This window comes from Tiliqua scincoides, chromosome 8 (assembly GCF_035046505.1).
Source record: "Tiliqua scincoides isolate rTilSci1 chromosome 8, rTilSci1.hap2, whole genome shotgun sequence".
Lineage (NCBI taxonomy): Eukaryota > Metazoa > Chordata > Lepidosauria > Squamata > Scincidae > Tiliqua > Tiliqua scincoides.
In genome coordinates, this window is record NC_089828.1 from 17,149,669 (window position 1) to 17,170,925 (window position 21,257).

The 21,257-nt window shown below is 43.9% G+C and overlaps 1 protein-coding gene across 2 annotated transcripts; it reads right to left on the bottom strand.

Annotated features, from left to right (window-relative positions):
- Positions 1 to 213: 213 nt before the first annotated feature.
- Positions 214 to 20,827, bottom strand: ADPGK (ADP dependent glucokinase). Of its 2 annotated transcripts, none has more exons than XM_066635486.1 (8): positions 20,743 to 20,827; positions 17,214 to 17,556; positions 13,760 to 13,985; positions 12,451 to 12,513; positions 11,073 to 11,193; positions 5,829 to 6,025; positions 5,460 to 5,558; positions 214 to 4,508 (listed from the first exon to the last, which is right to left on the bottom strand). In XM_066635486.1, the coding sequence occupies exons 2-8, from the start codon at positions 17,429 to 17,431 to the stop codon at positions 3,960 to 3,962; spliced, it is 1,473 nt and encodes a 490-aa protein (XP_066491583.1). In that variant the 5' UTR covers positions 17,432 to 17,556; positions 20,743 to 20,827; the 3' UTR covers positions 214 to 3,959. The 2 variants fall into 2 exon arrangements, with proteins under 2 accessions (XP_066491583.1, XP_066491582.1); XM_066635485.1 differs by having other exon boundaries at positions 214 to 4,511.
- Between the last annotated feature and the right edge of the window lie 430 nt (positions 20,828 to 21,257).

A 21,257-nucleotide genomic window follows, 5' to 3' on the forward strand; every position in this document is an offset into this window, starting at 1 on the left:
CCTGTTAAGTTTAAGATAACATTGACTGCTCCTGATTTACTATGAAGTAATTTTCACTATAAGAAACAATGACAGATACACAATAGAGTTGCAGCTGTGATGCTTCTATTTTATCTGCCTCAAAATTAAATCACACACAGTTCCAAGTTTGAATAATACAAAAAAAGTTATAAAAGAACACATTTGTATCCTAATTGCAAGACATTAAGTGCAAACAGTAAGATTTTAACAACCATTATCTCAGAATAGTCAAATGCTATCCAATAATTTGTCTCATAAGAATTGTACAGGCATAAAAATCGGGCACTGCACATTCCAATAGGAGCTCTTGAACCTCTTCAATTAAGTTCATTCTGTTCCTACTGTTCTTTGAGTGAGAAAATAGCAGTTGTAGCTTTTACATCACAGGTGCCTTGACAACTGCCTGGCACCAAGGTGACAGATGTTGCATGTGCACTTTACCCAAGTAAGCTATGCAGTCAAAGGCCCCTGATCCTATGCTGTGTGTCCCAACTCCCTGAGAATCCTGGTGAGCCAGAGAGCCATAGCCAGCCAACAATGTAGCAAGAAACTGTGCCACTTGGAAGTAAAAAAAGGTACACTTTATTCACCATTTTCAAATTAAGGATCAACAACATCAGGTACAGGAGTTTACTCTTAAAGCAAAGAGCTTCATTTAACAACCAGAAGGTTTCAGACAGCCAGGCCATTCTAGTTTTACCATTTTGGTTCACAAAATGATCTCTCTTAGAGGAAAGTGGTAAGAGACTCTTGCACTGTGCATTGTAACTACAGTACTTGAACAATTGTTGCACCAAGATTGATTAGCAGATTGGCCTTGGAAGTACCAACCCAGTTTATGCAAGCATTCCTCTAGTTCATGGGTTGGGGACAGGTCTTAATTTGGCCTATCACTCCATAGACATAGGCTATCATGAGAAAAGCACTGCTGAGCTGGAGTGAAGAATCATTTACTCTAGTATCCTTCTTACAGTGGCAAACCAGATGTTTCAGAGGAGCCTCGACAGAGGCATCCTGCTCTCTTACTGTTTCTCCCTACAACTGTATTCAGAAACACACTGCCTCAATCTGCAGGTCACATATAGTCATCACTAACAGCCCAAGTCTGAAGGGTATACCCCTCTTAATTTGACTGCAGGTTGCAGATCCCAGGTACAGGTGTTTTTCTCCAGGGGAGGGAACAAAGCCACAAATTCAAGACTGAGGATGCAATCCTAACCAACTTTTCAGCACTGAGGTAAGGGTAATGCAGCTCAGAGGTAAGGGAACCAACATTCCCTTACCCTGAGGAGGCCTCCATGACTGCCACCCAACTGCAGGATTCAGGACATGCCCCACTGCATGTTAAGTTGCTTAGGATGTGGGCATTAGTTTCTCTTTTTATATTCCATATAGAGAAATACTTGCATGAACAGGATCTTTTTTCGGTATGCAATGCGATCACATGTTATGCATAGATCCAGTGAGGATGGGTTTTTAAGTGAGGGAAGCAAGATTGCCAGCTAACAGAAAACTACCAAGGCATGGAAGCTGCCATTTGTTTACTTCAATGGTGGAGTGAAAGAAAAGTTGACAGCACTTTACAAATTGCACTCATAGCTCAGAGCAGCAAACCTGGAGATTAAAGCTGCATCTTTAGCTATTTCTCTAATCAAAGCAACAACTACAAGGGAATAGAATATTACAATTACTAGCACATTGGTTTATGCTACTCTTATGGTTTGATTCCAACAGTTCTGATCCCAGAAGCATTTTCAACAGAGCTGAAAACATGATTACCTAGCACTACTGAATTTCTGCTCTTGAATATCTGCACATAGATCAGCCCAGCAATGTTCAGCCTGGCTTCTATAGTCACGTGAAACACGGAACTCTTCTGCTCTCAGCCCTTTCTGGAGCTATGCACACAGGCTATGTTTTAGAAAGAATAAACTTCCACTTAGGATTCATGATAAGGAATAAGAAAGGGCACATATGGCTATTAAGATGCCAGCCCCCCCTTTTTTAACAAGTTGTAGCTGGATTACAGCAGCAGCTGATGAGGGGCAGAATGAAAAGCTTTTGAAGAGACAGGATACAAATCAAGTGAAAATATTCTAAAAATTTAGCAATGGAAAGCACAGAATGGTTTTTTCATTTCACAACCACCCTATGAGGTACGCTAGGCTTGCCCAGGGCACCATGTTCAAGGCGGGATTTGAACCAAAGATCCACAGTCCAAGTCCCACACTCTGGAGTTTTGCAATTGTCTTGAAGTACAGGTTCTCCGGATTCCTACATACAATAGGAATCCCTATAATCTAGCACACCCAACTGCACAGAACTCTTTACAGTCAAGCATCAAAATGGCTCCTGGAGTCTATGAGGTTGTAGAGGCATTGGATGCACTCAGGGTTTGTGGCAGCCTGGCTAGCTCAGCTCCAGTTGCACATCCTAGCAGAGCAACTGCTATGGGCAGAGTACTCTTGATGGCATCCAGGACTGCACAGCAGGCCTTGCTGGAAGCTCTCAGCAAGACACCAGAATGTGCTCCAAGTACAGCACCAGTTGACTGTCAGAGTGCAGCAAGCTCACATACAGACAGGTAGAACTTGATGATCACTCCAGTTTGCTGTGCAATACTCCGAGCAATTCTAGTGGTGCCTCAGCACAGGCTTCCCAACAGTTTAGCACCACCTACCTCCCAACAGTGCCACACTATAGGAAGTCTGCTATACTTCTATTGCTATGAAGCAATACAAAGCAAGGAGTGCAATACAAGATAGGTTTTTTAAAACCTATGCACAAGACAGCCTAAGGCAGTTTCCTGAGCTATGGAGAAATGGTATCTGAGAATATCAGGCTCATGTCAATGAGCCAGGACTGAAAGCACACACTAGCTGTCCTAGCCTCCCCTCCACTAGAAAGGTTGTTCACAGGCATTTATTAGAAGCCAAATAAGTTTGTCTCAGCACTTGTGCAACACATTACTGTATAATTGATTCTCTCCCTAGCAAAATGTGAAAAGGTCTGAACTAATCTGGGACAAATCCCAAGGAAATATAAAACTTCCACTTCTAGGAATGACCTCCAGTTCCAGTACATTAGATAAAAATACAGGAGCTTCCAATGGGTGAACAATTATGTACACAAGCATTTGAATAGATATATCTGCTATCAGCAATAAAATAAAACTAAGAGGATAGAAATCATACACTTGCCAAGGATGTAATAAGATGTACACATGTAATAAGATGTACACATGTAATGTACACATGTAATAAGATGTCTCTCTCTCTCTCTCACACACACACACACACAATTTTGACAGTGGCCACTTCACGGGTTTGAGAGGCAATACAGTTTGGCACCCTTTCCTTGAAGGACTAACTACCTTTCCTCCCACAAAGACAACCTGGGATGCTTCCATCTTGTCCACCTCCCATCTGTAGGGCAGAGAGAAAAGGTTTTAGAACTGTCCACTTGAAATAGTGTTCCTTTGGGTTGCTGCAGCTGAAAGGGTAAACATTTCAATCATACCAAACAAGAAAAAGGTTGACTCTTGTCATGTTTGGAATGTGATAAGAGGTAACACAGCTACCTTTTCTTTTGTCATCCCAAGAACAGGACACCACAAAAAACTATATTTTCCTTGAAATGATGGTCAACTAGACATAAACATCTCCTAGTGCCCAGCTTGTACAAGTAACTGAAAATAAGACTGGCTTAATCCAAAGCAGCTACTGTTTTAAGTAAATTATCCTCTGAGCAAGGGCAGGAATGGGAGGCTGTCTAACAGCTCATATCTCATTATTACACTGTAAGTGTCCCTGTGCCACCACGCAGTAGCTGGACTGTGCCTGCCTTTCATTGTTCTTTGGCTCTTCTGTTATTCTCCAGCACATGCCTGCATGATTCAGTATTTTGTAGAGAGGTAAGTAGTACCTTGTGTCCATGATTTAGTGAGGATAGATTTCTGAATAAAGAAGGCCTTCAGCTGAGATTGCATCGCCAAGACCAACAGTCCGCAAAGGGTCTTTACATACCAGAACAGGAGTGTAGTGGAATGTGATCCCATCCCTGTGCCATTCTGACACAGGCTCACTAGGATTTAAGGAAACTCTAGAGGCCTCCTCCATTTTTGAAGTGGCAAACTCCAGCGGTGCTTTAAGGAAGACCCTGCTAGCATCAATGGTTTTGGTGGCACAAGCTTGTGTCCCTGCTACTCTAGCACCAGCAGCAACAGCTGCAACCTGGTTAGCCCAATATCCATCCACAGTAGCCAGGAGGTGATAGGCCAAAGTGTGAAAATGGATCCGAGTAAGATCAGATGCCTTTTCAGGAGTCCTTCCATGTTCCTTCAAGATCCAGTAGAGGATGTCACTGACAACACCCACATCTGGGACTCCATTCCAGGATGCCAATAAGGCATGAGGTCCTGAGGCTGCCTGAGTGAGGAAGAGCAGCTCCTGTTCATTCAAGCCAATGGAGTTCACAAGAGGAAAAACCTGCTAACAGACAGAGCAAGTAACAGGTTGGCTTCTGAATGATTGAATTTCAGAAGGTGCAAAAGTCTGACACACAGGCAAAGGATTCAGTGCAAGCAAAGCTATCAGCATATAAAAATAGTGAGTTCCCCATATTATCAGATGTTGCACTTCAAGGAGAGGGAAGGGATGTATGAACTGTACTCTGGTAGCTGACACTATTAAGAATAGTCAAACACGGTGCTTTCATGAATGGGAAACAAGAAAATGCTAACACATACCAATCACTCCGCTCTCAAATAGGGAGGGGATTAATTTCTGCTAATTCTTGAAGGAAGCAATTCATCAAGCTGCCAGCAAACAAGTTCTAGACATCAAACATCCCAGATATATCCCTTCCCCATTATCTCTGCCAAGCCCCGATATTATTCATGGAGAAAAAATTGTGTTGGAACTCTGCCTAGTGCAGATAAGTCTTCAAAGAGTTTCAATACTAGTGAGTGTGTGTTTTTAATTTATGGAACTCCAGAAGTGAATGAGAATTTGACAGTACACAAGAGAGTAACACGAAATCTCTCTCTAGAACCGGAACAGAGATGAGAAATGTGCAGACAACAAGGTATCTAGAAGGTGTAGCCAGAAGTTGGACACCACTGCAGTCTTCATTTAGACTAGCAAGCTGTTGCAGACACTGCAAGCCTAGATCTGGACATGCCATTTGAGTGCATTTTGACAGAGAATGCTTGTCCCTGCCTCATAAGTCACAGGCGTTCACTGTTTTAAGTCTGGCCAAGGTACTTCCTCATGCTCCTTTCACAACCCCTGGGAAATGCAGCACTGGGGAATGACATGTGCCTTGGCACTCTAGCACTATTTAAATGCATTTAAGAGTTGCCATTTGGGGGAAGGATCAAGAAGAGATTTCATTACTATAAGTCTGAGGTACAGAGAACATCATGCCATTTTGATTACCTGATGAATTATCTCACTCATGAGATTTGGGTCAGTCATACTAGCCAGCTCCAGGTGTATAGGGATATCAGTGGGAATGTCAGAGATGGAAGCTACAGCCTACAAAAAAAAAAAAAAAAAAAGGCACAGAAGACCTGGCTCAAAAATGCATAAGTGTACTGCAGGTATAGTCAGATTTCTACATGACCTGGTTATGAAAGGCTCAGGCACATCATAAAACTAAACAAGGAGCTCCTTATAGACAAGAATATAAACTAAACCCCACCCCATGTTGCTCAGCAACAGTGGATCTGGCTTCTTCTTAAAAGACACCTATTCACAGAGTGCCTTGGAACTAGAATTCAGGAAACAAATTCCTTTCGTTCTTACCTCTAGAAGTCTCTTCTGACGTATTTCTTTGGTCTGTCCCTCCATCATATGTAGACCTGAGAGCACCACCAGGTCTGGCTGGAATTCCTCCAAACTGGACACGAATACTTCTAGCATGTTCATGGCTCCATTAGATAAGTCATGGGAAAAGATGAAGCGATTGGCATTTGGAGCTCTCAGCTGCCCCCACTCTTCACCTGAGGACACCCCCCAAAAACAACCCCACAATTTTAATTCAAATAGGACTCTTACTGATTAGTCTTTACCACAACTTTATGGCTTACTTTTGATAGTAGAGTAATAATCTTCAAGATTATTCAACCCCTGGGGTTGGGGGATAAGAATAGGCCCTCAGTTTGGCTGTACTTGTCGTAAGAGGCAACTAAACAGCCACCAGGTAGATGGGACTCGCTAGCCTGGGAAGGCAGCTCATCTAAGAGAAGGAAAACTCTGATCCCAAACCTCCAGTACCTTGTGGCTACATCCAGTTATGGAAGAGGTTTCAGGAGTCAACCTTGAGGCAAAATCCGGAGCCAGAGTACCTGAGGCAGTTCATGGCTGAACACAGTCATGTCCTGGCAATTCCTGCGATGCTGCTGGAACCAACCGTATTGGCTTCTGCCTTTCCATTGGACCATTTCAGCGATGTGGAGAGGGGGGATTTGCTGCATGGGTAACAGTCTATCCTCCATATCTACTCTACCCAGGCTTTGCACACTGGAGAGGACACTCTGTTCCAGAACCACCATTCACAGCGCCATACCATAGTCTTCCGAGACTGAAGGATGCCAACAGAATCTTCAAGAGTGGCGAATAGGGTTGGCTGCTCTTCATGATGTTACTTTTTTCTGCATCCATTCTACACTTACCTTCTACACATAGCAATTCCTCATGTGCCATCAGGCTTTGATTTTACTTCTGTCATCTTACTCAGGTCTTACACTTTGTAGTTCTGCACTATTAGAAGTAGTGACTGATTCCTCCCAGGAGAAAAGGGAACTCACAGAGAACAGCACCTACGAGGGAACTGATGTCTTCCATAGAATTTCAACCTTTGTTCTGAAGGACCCTTCATTCCAACAGTTTTCCTAAGCTTTGACATCTCAGCTAACCACAGAGCATGTTATGACCCAAATCTGCTGTGGATAACTCGCATTGTAGATACAAGAATACGCCAAGTTAGACTGAAACAAAAAAGTCTCACATTCTGCTGCTTAATTCTTAAGGACATCTAAACCCTGGCTAAATGAAATTAACTTCATGAGAATACTGGTTGCACAAGATGATATGCGGAAATGCACAACACCACTCTACTGAACTTCCATGCTCTTCAGATAAGTGTAGTATGCCACCTCTTCAGCCACAATTTGTAAATTCCTCATAAAACATTTGGAGGGAAATGAATATATGACTGCATAAGGAAAACAATAATAAAATTACTGAAAATCCAATTAGCAGTATCCATTGTTTGGGAACTGGTCCCACCACATGCACAAAAGTCTAGCTAACTATTTACTTGACCAATTCATAAGTCTGGATGTGCAAGAAAATGTCCACAGCAGGAACTACAATCATAAGAAAAGATTCCCTATGATCCATTTACAAGGAGAGCTTCTAACTAAGGGGAATAAATGTGAGCAGTTGGTACTGATCTGTTTTCAGAGACCAACCAGATAGGCAGTTGCCTACACTATCGCATATCAGATCTAGCACAGCTATGCTGCACCCACACTAATTTACGTTAGTTTGCACTGCTAAAAGGACTGGACACAGTGTTGCTATAAGGGCACAGTTTGTAACTTGTCAACACAATCATGCACTTCTATTTAAGTAGGAACATACAACACACTTCTTTTCCTCCATGCATCACAAGGAATAGGATGACAAACTTGCATTGGAGGCACAATCATGCACAGCATTTCATTCTCACAGAGTATGTACTCAGTTTGTGCTGAGAACAAGTCAGCGATCATCACTCATCACCATTTAATTTATGAAAGAAAAAAAGGTGTCCTTGGTAAAGCATTCATTAGCCTTAAAGACAAATAAAACTCATTTTCTGTCAAGTCAGAAATGTACAATAAAACCAAAATAATTTGGGGATCTGAGATTAGTTCAACTCTGCTTTAGGAATCATGGATTAGGATTTCACCCTTACAGCATATACAGGCACTTGAGAGTAAGCGGGTAGCAATACTTCAGCAAGTGATAGAAAAGCATTTACAGGGGCTCTATTTCAAAAGCAAAGAGGAAATTTCAGAACAACAAACTATTTCTTTATCTCACAACCTATATCATCACAGGAAACCAAGCAATACTACCACATTAATCTCCAACATGGCATCTGCTAATTTAGCTGGCTCTTAACTCTTACAAAACCTGGCATGGAAATCTTAGGTATGGCTACACTAGGACTTTTTACACAGCCGTAGTGACACCCAAATAATTTCTTTAAAATCCTCTTAACTTGCAATCCCTCCCTCTGAAATTATTGAACTGTCTGACCAAATAAATGCATCTTCCCCAGTGAGTCAGACTTAAGCGTATCCTGACACTTTAAAAAACAGAATTCCTTCATGCCCAAACGAAAACCTGAAACCACTTACTGAATCCAGTAACTAAGAACACTTCCCAAAACAAAGGCATACTTGATAAGAAGCACATTATTAGAAAAAGCCACAATTAACAAGCTAAGGTTCCGATCCAGAATGTTTGCCACAGCCACACCATCCTATTAAGACTCCTCACCTGCTCATGGAGTTCAGAGGTAGTGATCACACGCCAACAAGTTCTACCACCTCTGAGAATGAAATGGTACCTGTTAGCTAAAATGCTACAGCTCCATTATTAGAAAAGGAAAATATAGCTGCCCTCCAAGATAACGTCAATCCTTCTATCAAATCCAAACCTCTTTTCCTAGGAGAAACCCCGTGACAGCAAGTTTTAATAGCCACAGACAATTTTACAATGGTGTTTCAACACAATACTTTAACAATATAACATTTTCAAGCCCTGCTTTAGCAGCACACAGTTCACTGGGAGAAGCCACCAGAACTGCAAAGCTGGGCTTTTCTCAAACTATTCTCCCAAATCAATGAAATATGAGATCAGTTTCCCATTTTACAAACATAATTAATGTCTGTACCAACAGAAAAAGGTATTGTTTTTCTAGTTCCTTATTATGGCAGTTTTAATAGAAACCACAACTTCTTTTGCAGAGCTGTGCACAATTTTTATTACAGGATATACTGGTCTTGGTTGCATCAGATGTTTGCTCAGTGCTGACTGAAAAGTCAAATTACTTCGATGCAAAATGGGTGTGGTGCACTAATTCCATTAGCAACTATTCTGATTTCTATCCAAATACGAAAATCTGTTCATAATAACCAAACAACACTGAATAAACAAAGGTAGCGTTCTCTGAAGTGCTACCTGTTCCACGCGCAGGGCCAGCTAGGCAGGCGGAGATCAGGGGTCTCAATGCGTGGATGAGACGGTGGTGTAGGGAGGAGGGGTTCAGATTCGTTAGGCACTGGGGAACGTTTTGGGACAAGCGGGGCCTGTACAAGAGGGACGGGCTCCACTTGAACCAGAATGGAACCAGACTGCCGGCGCATAACATTAAAAAGGTGGCAGAGCAGCTTTTAAACTGATCCCTGGGGGAAGGCCGACAGGAGCCGAGGGGCATCCAGTTCGGGACTCCTCATCCCTATGGGATGAGGATGGGGAGGTTAGAGAACAACACGACAAAGGCAGAGTAGGAGAAGAAATTGGGAAAGGTAGCGTGATGGGATGTGAACAGTGATCATGCTGCGATCCGTTTTGACATGCACGTTGGGGGAAGAATACCAGGCAAATCTCTAACAAAAACCCTTGACTTCCGACGGGCGGGCTTCCCTCAAAAGAGGAGGCTGGTTAGAAGGAGGTTGAAAGGGAGGGTAAAAAGAGTCCAATCTCTCCAGAGTGCATGGAGGCTGCTTAAAACAACAGTAATAGAGGCCCAGCAGAGGGGTATACCGCAAAGAAAGAAGGGTTCCACTAAATCCAGGAGGGTGCCCGCATGGCTAACCAGCCACGTTAGAGAGGCTGTGAAGGGCAAGGAAGCTTCCTTCCGTAAATGGAAGTCTTGCCCTAATGAGGAGAATAAAAAGGAACATAAACTGTGGCAAAAGAAATGTAAGAAGGTGATACTGGAGGCCAAGCGAGACTATGAGGAACGCATGGCCAGCAACATTAAGGGGAATAATAAAAGCTTCTTCAAATATGTTAGAAGCAGGAAACCCGCCAGAGAGCGGTTGGCCCTCTGGATGGTGAGGGAGGGAAAGGGGAGATAAAAGGAGACTTAGATGGCAGAGAAATTAAATGAGTTCTTTGCATCTGTCTTCACGGCAGAAGACCTCGGACAGATACCGCTGCCCGAACGGCCACTCCTGACCAAGGAGTTAAGTCAGATAGAGGTTAAAAGAGAAGATGTTTCAGACCTCATTGATAAATTAAAGATCAATAAGTCACCGGGCCCTGATGGCATCCACCCAAGAGTTATTAAGGAATTGAAGAATGAAGTTGCAGATCTCTTGACTAAGGTATGCAACTTGTCCCTCAAAACGGCCATGGTGCCAGAAGATTGGAGGATAGCAAATGTCACGCCTATTTTTAAAAAGGGAAAGAGGGGGGTTCCGGGAAACTATAGGCCGGTCAGCCTAACATCCATACCGGGTAAGATGGTGGAATGCCTCATCAAAGATAGGATCTCAAAACACATAGACGAACAGGCCTTGCTGAGGGAGAGTCAGCATGGCTTCTGTAAGGGTAAGTCTTGCCTCACGAACCTTTCTTATGTTCTTATGTTAATAGTTAAATAATTTTTGGTCAGCTATTCAGCTCAGAAAGGTAAAAAATTTCACATACACACTTAAAACAGTGAAGAGCAAGAGCAGGAAATGAAACAATTAATGCCTGTTTAAAAGAGCACCTTTCTACAAATACTGTTTGCATTATACGTAGTAATAACAATTGTTAAAGTGCTCCAAGATTTTTTACAGACACTCAGTAGTCAGGACAACCAAGATGCAAAGTCGCCCAGTATCATCACTATATTGGCTACCCAGAGAGTTCCTTACCAGCTGAATTCTGAACAAGGAACTTAACTGTCTCTAGTCAAGCACTGCTATACAGCAGCAGCACAGACCATGAATGATGAGACTTACTTAAAACTAATCTTGTTTATTATACAGTGAAGCATACCTGAATGATATTCCAAAATAAGGTGAAATTCATCCAACTGCTGCAGTGATTCTGGAGGGATAATTATGTTTTCATCAAGAAGCTCATGGAGTTTAGGACCAATTGGGCCACACAGCAGAACCTACAAATGACAAATCAATAGCATTTTTAGTTAACATCTCTAATCTAGTTCAGTTGTTAGCAAATTTGCATTCTCTAGTAGGTTTTGCCATTCTATGAACAGAATTGCAATTTTTCCACTTTTCTGGTGTGCTCTCATACAGATGCATGATGTGCACAGGCAGGGCATTCATCAGGTGTATTACACCTCTATCCCAATTTTCTTCCATCATGGAACTCAATTTACTGGTAACATGGGCTTCCAAGGTAGTCATCCTTCCAGATACCAACCAGACCTAGATCTGCTTAGGAACATATGCCTCAGATTATGCCTATTTCTACAACATTTCAGTTAGAAACTCCTAGTATATTTCTAAGGGGCACTTCATCACAAACAGGGAGAAAAAAAGGCAACTGAATTTTGGGATCAGCAACCAGGGCACCAATAAGTATCTTAAAGTAGCATCTATAGTCTAGTAGGCAAATCAGAAACAGGATAGAGATTATGATCACAGCTGAGAACTAAAACTAATTACCTTGAGAATAATGAATCCTTCGCTTCTTTGTATACACTAAATAAAAGACATTTAGGAGAGTAACTCTTCACTCCTAACAATAAGAGCTAGAACATGTTTGTATTTTATAATGCCAGGAAATTTAGAGCCCAATCCTGAGCTCAGTCCCCTTCTCTCAAGGCACCGCCCGCAGGCTTTAGCACGCAAGATGCGGCAGGACCCGTTCTCTGCGCCACTGCAGCTGTGCGCCCCGGGCAGCTCAGGATTGGGCTGCCCAACTTCACATTGTATTTGAATTAAGGCTTTCAATTCTCCTGTCCATGGGATTAACATGCATGCAAACTTCCTGGTTTCTCTTCCTACTATGAACTCTTCCTATTTTCTAAGTCAGTGCAGAACTCCTTTAACTGAGAGTATTCAGAACATCTGAAGGAGATGCATAATATTACATATTGGATCCCTGCAAGATATGTCATTATCCCCACTTGGAAAAAGAGAAACCCCCTAATTACAGTTGGCCTGTGCCCAGTCCCAATGGCCAACATAGCTGGTAGAAGACCTACCACCAATCAAAGAATACTACCTCCTAGGCACTGCCATTGTCAACCTTATTGAACTTTTTCTGCTACTGTTCCTTCTTTGTTCAACATATGCCAACCATAAGAGAGACAATGGCAGGTGTAAAACAGAATTTTTAAACTGAAGATAATGACCTTGTGACCAGTCACTCTTTTGCTCAATATAAGCTTAAAAAACACTCTTACCTTCAGGTTTGGGTTTGCTGCAATTTTTTGACCAATAAGAGCAGCATTGCCTCCCACATATAGCTGAAAGACAGTACATGTATGCATAGTTAGCCTGTAATTTCAACATTCTTTATAAAAACATAGTCCTTTGGTTTTTGTATTATTTAATATAGTTTATTGTGAAACAAACTTGTGATTCCTAATACAGTCAGTTCTTATTATCTGCTGAGGTTAGGTTCCTGAAAACCCCAGTGGACAGCAAATCTGCAGGTATTGAACCATTGATCCAATGGGATCAATGGGGCTGGAGGAGGTGTAGCTTACTTGCTAGCAAGAAATCTTCAGGAAGCTAGCCAAGACATTAAGACAATGGAGACCCTCCAAAGGCAGCAGAGACCTTCAAAATGATGACTGTGATTTGTGCAGACCCCTTTAAAAAGGTTGAGAAAAGCTTTAGATACTTCCCCAGCCATTTTAAAGGGTTGTGTGCCGGTCATGGGCGCCATTTTGAAAGTCCCTGAAGCATTCAGCAAGTCAGCAGAGCCCAGAATGCTGAGAGCACGGCAGATAGAGGCTGCGTTCTTTTTTTACCTTCTAAAAGCACTAGAGAGTTTTTTTTTAAGTTCTAGTACACTCAGGTCATGTTTTTTCTTTCTTTCTTAGATTCTAGCATGCTAGCCACTTTTATCAGATGGATGGTCATGTAGAGAATGAAGGAGGGTAAAATTCAAATCAAGTGAATTATTATGGGCCTGTTCAGACATTCCCTGCTCCATGATACTTCCTTCTCTGCAGGAAAAAGTAAATATTAGTTCCATTTTTATAGGACATATGAGTTTTTCTGGGGAAACCTAACCTCCTGGATTTAATCTCTCTGGTTCATAGTAGATCTTGTGTTCAAATAATCATGAGATGTGTCATCCAGTGGTTCATTGTTCCCTGCAGGGAAGAGAGCATTGAGTGAGAGGACATCCAAGTCTGAGGTAGTTCCAATGTCAATTTCTCTCAGGGGACCAATATAGTATCTGAACATACCCTTTGTCTCAGGTGCTTGGTGTTACTGCTGCAGACTAGCATAGGTATTCTTGTAGAAGATACATACAATGAGGGGAAAAAAATCCACACTGTGGCATTTTATTTAATACCCAATAGAGAGCAGAGTGAACAGAAAATGAAAATAAAGCTAAATAACCTACAAGGGAAGTAATAAAAGGGCTTTGTTTCCTTCACATTTGTGGCTTCTGGTGTGAATAAGATACCCTGGATATGAGCAGTATATTATACATCATAGAGGCATAAGCTATCTATCCTGAATTGGATAATATACCTGTGCCCCAGGATACTCTGAAGCTGTCTTTGCAATGTGGTGGAATGAGTCTGCATCACTGAAGAAGCGTTCTGCAGCAGCTCCCTTCCCCATAAAGTGGATGAAGGCTTCTTTCAAATCTGTCACGGAATGCAAGATTGAATGGTCTTGCCCATCCCCAGAATCTAGACCAAGAGCCTGCAACAACTTGACACCGGAAAGGACCACATCTACACAGGCATTGACTCTGTAGAAAGGGGAACGAAAAGGTACAAACTAAGCAATCTCTGAGATACACAAAGCAAAATACAATCAAGTATCATCCAAAAGTTCACAAGTAGTATTTAGAATAGTAATAATGTACTATTATTGGCTGACCCAATCATTAGATATATTGAAGAACAGAATTTCCATACATTCTGTTTTTGAGAAGTTTGGGGACTTTACATACCTATACATATTCAAAACATCCAAATACTTAAAAATGCTCCTCTTAAATAACCCTCTACATTTGACCTGTTCTCCTCCCCTAACCATAAACTGTATTAGCTCAGGTTCAATACATGGCAAATTTAAAATGACTGACTGCTACATTAACAATACACCTTACACTAAATAACATAAGAAGGCCAATTCAATACACATCCAATGCTAGACCATTCCAACTGCAAGAATGTATGGTTCACATCTCTCTAACCTAGAAATAAAAGCATTTTTACAAATAATTCTGAAACACTTTTTCATTTCCTACACCTTTAAATGGAATTTAAACACCACTTGGTCTACATATGGCATCTTCCACTGTCTGTAACAGTGGTGGACAGAAGGTAGGCTGGGATCTAGTATAGTTCTCTGGTAATCTGCAGTAAATTCATTTGAGTTTCTGACTTCCAATTGTTTAACAGCTGTGAGGAAATACTTCTCCTCCCCAACCCCATTCCTGGCCTAAACATATGCTCAGAGGCACCCTCTTCCTTAGGTGTACATCCATCCCAGCTCCTCACCATCACCATTTTCAACTCACTCTAGTTGGTGCACTTCAGGGTTCTACTAAAAAACAAAGTACAACACATGAGCCTGAAGTCCACTCTCCTCTGTTTTATACCATGTTAACAATATTTTCTGTTAAATAAAATATTGTCACAAATTATGTCATCAATATGACATAATTATGTCAAATAATTATGTCATATTAATGACCAAGGGCTAGACTCCTTTCTTCTTACGACACTTTGCTGCAGCTAAATTGAATGACTACTAGCAGAGAGAGAAGCAAAGAGCACAGTTCCCTTCCCTGGCTCAACCAAGCTGCCAGAATGGCTACTATTATGTAACCTCTATTGTTTTCACTCTTCCACCCCACCCCCTTTCATGCACCATCATATATGGCAGTGGTTCCCAACATTTCTTCACTTGCATACCCCTTGGCAGCCCATTTCCATTAACTATACCCCACTCCAGGCATTCTAATGCAGACCTTCCTTTCTCCACTATTATTCAATTCTTTTTCAAGTACCCAGAAATGTCCTGGCAAGTACTCCTGGGGGTACACGTAGCCCAGGTTGGGAACAACTGATATATGGAATTAATAGAAAATTGAAGGCAGGGCCTGGGCCATTTTAAAAACCTATGCGCTTAGAAAGTTTTAGGTGGTTTATAAAAAAGAAAAAATAGTAACACTACCACTACAGAGAGACACAGCCCAACCCCTTCTCCTGGGTAAGGGAAGCAGCCTTGCAATGGGGCTACTCACTTTACCGTTGACCAAAATGTCGGCGGTAAAGTAAAGCTGTTCGTGTAGGGCACCAAGCCCTCCATGGATGGACAGGACCCGCCTCCTGCCTTCCCACCCCCCACCTCCCTGTCACGCCTCCTGTCCGCCCTCCCCATGCCTCCCCCCTCCCCGGAATGCCTCCTCCCCGCCCCCACTTACCATGCCGCAGCTTGGCAGTCCATGAGACCGCCAAGCGGCGGAGGCTGGGCACCCACCTTGTGCTATCCCAGCTCCAGCTGGTGCTGGGCTAACATGGGTGGTAGCCTGGCGGTGACGCTCGCAAACGTGCCTTATGGCACGTCTGCAACAGTGTGCGGCAGTACGAAGCCGCGGCGCTGAGTCCAGGATTGGGCTCACAATCATCAATTACTGCTATTATGAATTATCATCATGCTTATCATAGATGCTTGTCACAAGATTAGCACATTTCCTAACAATTTCACTCCCGTTTCCAATCTTTTCTTCATATCCGTATACACATGCTACCTGAAGGGTACTGTACCCACAAAAACTTATGCTCTAAAATGTTTAGGCTTTGCCAATTTAGGTTTTACTATCTGCAAGCAACACATTATTGCCTAAAAACATTCTAACAGTGCAATTCAATGCACACTTTCTTGGGAATAAATCCCATTGAACAACGTGGAACTTCCAAGCATGAAAACATGCTGCATACCTTATTTATAAAAGCACCTTCATGGTAGGAGGCTTATTTTACTAGAGTGAACAGAGACTCCACCACTAATCTCAGTGGGGCAAGGATTCATTTTGAAGGAAAAGCAAGATGCATTACTTTTGCTTCTCCCTCTAAACTCACTTAATTAAAAAGCCATTAGCACCAATCAACCTCTGTGCTCACTGTCTATGTGTGGTGGTGGTGGTCCAACCACAGTTCAAGAAAGAGCAGTTTATCAATGACCCTCTAAGCCAGGGGTGCTCACACTTTTTTGGCTCGAGAGCTACTTTGAAACCCAGCAAGGCCCGGAGATCTACCAGGGGGGAAGGAAGCATCTGACAGACACCCCCTTTAATGTATGGAGCCCCTGCTGGAGTCTAGTCAGTTTCGTCAGTTTTGTTGCTGCATGCCTGAAGAGCAGCTAAAGTGTCAGTTTCAGTGTCAGTTTAGCTAAATATGTCAGTTTCGTCTAGTCACTAGACGAAACTGACATATTAATAGTTTGGAGAGACAGGGCTCCACGATCTACTCATTTTGCCTCGCGATCTACCGGTAGATCGCGATCCACCTATTGAGCACCCCTGCTCTAAGCCCTGTGCAGGCCCTGCCTCCCATTTTCAAGCACCACCTTCACTCAAACTTGTATTTTCTATACAGCAGTGCTTTTCAACCAATGTTCCAGGGTATCTGAGGTTCCTCACTGACAAGCCTAGCAGCAGCAAGATGAAGCTTCAAAAGACAATTTGTCTAATGCTACTTTATCTTCCTCTGCAAAATGTGCAGCTACAGAAAAGTGTTGAGTATTAAAGTGCACAGAGCAACTGCAAGACCTAATAAGCTTGAACAGAGCCTTTTATGAACAAGCATGAAACTACGTATAGGTCCCCTCAGAATACTCAGCAATACATAGCTCTTCAGCGTATGAGCTGACATGGAAAGGGCTTTCTCAGGACAAAGCAATATTGCTACACATTAATGGCTGTTCCTATTAATTTGTAATTCAAAGAAGTCACAGGCTCACTCACCCAACAGCAACTCTGTTCCACTGCTTGGCTGGCTGTGTAATAAGTGTATCCCACGCAGCTGCCATACTGCTTTCTGGGGACACAAGATTGCCCCGCAACTGATACAGGAAAGAGCCTGAGAGAAACTCCAGCACAGAATCTGGCAGATCAGGATCCAGCAGGAAGACATAGCCTGTAGCTAGAGCCAGCAGGGCCACGCACACTGACTTGTGCCACATGCTGATGTTTTATAACCAAAACCAAGGTGTGTGTGTGAGCAGGTTACTTATGTGCTGGTTTTCTCAGACCTGGCCAGAGGTTTTTCCATAATCATCATCTTCAAAGTCTTATTTTTGGTCACAACCTACAAAGAAAAATATTGAAGCATGAACACTAGAAGTCAGCAGTGTGCCTGCCAACTCATGATCACATCCTTCTGGCTTTGTAGTCCCTTCTTTTCTCCCTCTTCCTTTCCTTTCCCTTCCCCCTGTAGTTTTTTTTGTTTAAACCAGCATTCTCAACATTTCTCCCCCCCCCCCGTACCACTCCATATAGTCGACCTATTGGAAGTACCACCAGAAGTTATTGGCAATGTCATCCTCAGTTACTTCTGGATTGGGAGGCCAGAGGAAACATGACAAACACCGGTTAGAGGCTCAGGGCCCAATCCTATCCAACTTTCCAGCACTGGTACAGCCACAATACAGCCCCAAGGTAAGGGAACTAATGTTCCCATACTTTGAGGAGGCCTCCAGACTGCTTCCCCACCACAGGATGCAGTGCATGCCCCATTGCACAACTGAACCGGCACTGGAAAACTGGATAGGATTTGGCCCTTGGGGGGACAGGAGGGCCTTTTTATTATTATTAATTAACAGTATTTATATACCACTTTTCAACTAAAAGTTCACAAAGCGGTTTACAGAGAAAAATCAAATAACTAAATGGCTCCCTGTCCCAAAAGGGCTCACAATCTAAATTTTTGAGCATACAAAAAGCATACAATGGAGCTCTACCCACCGAATTGAGCCTCCTACTGCAGTTTGTTGCATTGCTGATCTTGCTGCCAGGTAGCAGGGATCTGGGGGTCCTGCGGATACAATTGGTCACCACCTCATGTATCACCAGTGATACAAGTACCAGTGGTTGAAAAACACTAGTTTAACATCTTTCCTTCCTTTTCAAGGAGGCTCCCCCCCCCCATTTCCACAGATGTACGGTCAGTTCTCTCTATAAGGAAATTCACTTATCTGCTGATTGTAGAATTGCCACCTATTTCCTGATATCAGGATTTGGTCAATTCTCCACATCAAATGGGCATTGATTACTGGTCCTGTGATGGACGTTTCCTCCATAAATCTGTCCAATCCCCTTTTAAAGGCATCTAGCTCAGGCACCATCTCCACATGCTGTGGCATGGAGTTTTACAGACTACACAGGGTAGTTCCACAGACTACCCACTATGGGTAAATAAATATTTTCTTTTGTCTGTTCTGACACTCAGTGGATGTCCCCTAGTTCCAACATGACATCCTAAACAAGATCACACCATTACTCCATTGCCCAGAAATACATAAGAAAAGCCCTGCTGGATCAAGCCATAAGGCCCATCTAGTCCAGTTTCCTGTAACTCACAGCGGCCCACCAAATGCCCCAGGGAGCACACCAGATAACAAGAGACCTGCATCCTGGTGCCCTCCCTCGTGCCTGGCATTCTGAAGTAGCCTATTTCAAAAATGAGAACGTTGCACATACCCATTATGGCTTGTAACCCGTGATGGACTTTTCCTCCAGAAATCTGTCCAATCCCCTTTGAAAGGCATCTAAGCCAGACGCCATCACCACATCCTGTGGCAAGGAGTGCCACAGACTAATCACACGCTGAGTAAAGAACTATATTTTATTTAGTCTGTCCTCATTCTCCTGACACTCAATTCTAGTGGATGTCCCCTGGTTCTGGTGTTGTGTGAAAGGGAAAAGAACACCCTTCCATCCATGTTCTCCATCCCAAGGCATGTAGGCCAGATGCTATCACCGCATCCTGTGGCAAAGAGTTCCACAGACCAATGTCACTCTGCATAAAGAAATATCTTCTTTTGTGTGTTCTACCACTCCCACTACCCAATTTAGTGGCTGTCCCCTGGTTCTGGTGCTGTGTGAGAGGGAACAGAACATCCCCCTATCCACTATCACCATACCCTGTGGCAAGGAGTTTCACAGACACACTATTTCAGTGTTTGCCCTCTAGTTCTTGTGTTGTGCAAGAGGGAAAAAGAGCATTCCCCATCTACTCTATCTGTCACCATATCTTGTGGCAAGGAGTTGCACAGATACTCCATTTTACTGGTTGTCCTCTGGTTCTAGTGTTGTGCAAGAGGGAAAAGAGCACCCCCCATCCACTCAATCTATCAGCATGTGGCAAGCGGTTCCACAGACACTCCATTTTAATGGCTGTCCCGATTCTGGTGTTGTGTGAGAGGGAAAAGAGCATCCCCCTATCCACTTTATCTAGCACAGTATCCTGTGGCTCACAACAGGAGAGGACTCTTAGCTCACAACAGGAGAGGAAACCGAATGCTTTCCACATGCGCTGCCTCCGACGCATTCTCGGCATCACCTGGCAGGACAAAATTCCTAACAACACAGTCCTGGAACATGCTGGAATCCCTAGCATGTATGCACTGCTGAAACAACGCAGAGCCTGCGTTGGCTCGGTCATGTCGTGAGAATGGATGATGGCCGGATCCCAAAGGATCTCCTCTATGGAGAACTCGTGCAAGGAAAGCGCCCTACAGGTAGACCACAGCTGCGATACAAGGACATCTGAAAGAGGGATCTGAAGGCCTTAGGAGTGGACCTCAACAAGTAGGAAACCCTGGCCTCTGAGCGGCCCGCTAGGAGGCAGGCTGCGCCGCATGGCCTTTCCCAGTTTGAAGAGACACTTGGCCAACAGTCTGAGGCTAAGAGGGAAAGAAGGAAGGCCGATAGCCAGGGAGACAGACCAGGGACAGACTGCACTTGCTCCCGTTGTGGAAGGGATTGTCACGCCCGAATTGGCCTTTTCAGCCACACTAGACGATGTTCCAAAACCACCTTTCAGAGCGCGATACCATAGTCTCTCGAGACTGAAGGTTGCCAACAACAACATCCTGTGGCAAAGAGTTCCACAGACACTCCATTTCAGTGGCTGTTCCCTGGTTCTGGAGTTGTGCAAGAGGGAAAAGAGCACTCCCCATCCACTCAATCTGTCACCATATCTTGTGGCAAGGGGTTCCACAGATACTCCATTTTACTGGCTGTCCCCTGGTTCTGGTGTTGTGAGAGGGAAAAGAGCACCCCTCATCCACTCAATCTATCACGGTATCCTGTGGCAAGGAGTTCCACAGACACTCCATCCATGCCCTGCATTTTCTAGTCTCCTTGCCCTGAGTGGAGAAAATGGGGGGCAGGCAGGGGAAGGGGGAGGAGGAGGGCCCCCCGCCTCCCCCCAACGGAAACTCCCCCTCCAGCTGAGGCGAGGAGGTCTGGCGGCGCCACCCATTTACCTCACCTGAGGGGAGGCCCAGTGGTCCCGCTTGGTTCTGACTATCCCCTTTGGCTCCCTCCGCCAGCAGCAGCCTCCCCTCGGCCGCCCACAGAGCTCGTGCTCGCCTGAAGCGCCTCTCCCGCCCCGCCCGCCAGTCACAGGCCACGTCCTATAGGAAAAGGCCGCCCCAAGGAGGGCCTCCCTTACGCCATCTCCGTAACCCTGGCACTTAGTCCCCACAACGCTGTCGTAAAGATGGTTGGAGAATAAGCGCCCGCCTTCGCGGAAAGAGCGCGGCTGGCCTTTACGCAACTCTCGTATCTTCATTCAGCGGCGGCCACGTAACGCTCTGCGCAGCGCAGAGCTGTTTCCAGAATCAGGATGGAGGAGGCGGTGCGAGACAGTGGACCCCGCCCACCCGTCCGTTGGTCAGTCGGAATGTACCAAGTGTATGGAGTACAAGTGTATGTACCAAGTGTATGTATGTCGGAATGTACCAAGTGTATGGAGTATGAATGTACCAAGAGGATGGAGCAGGC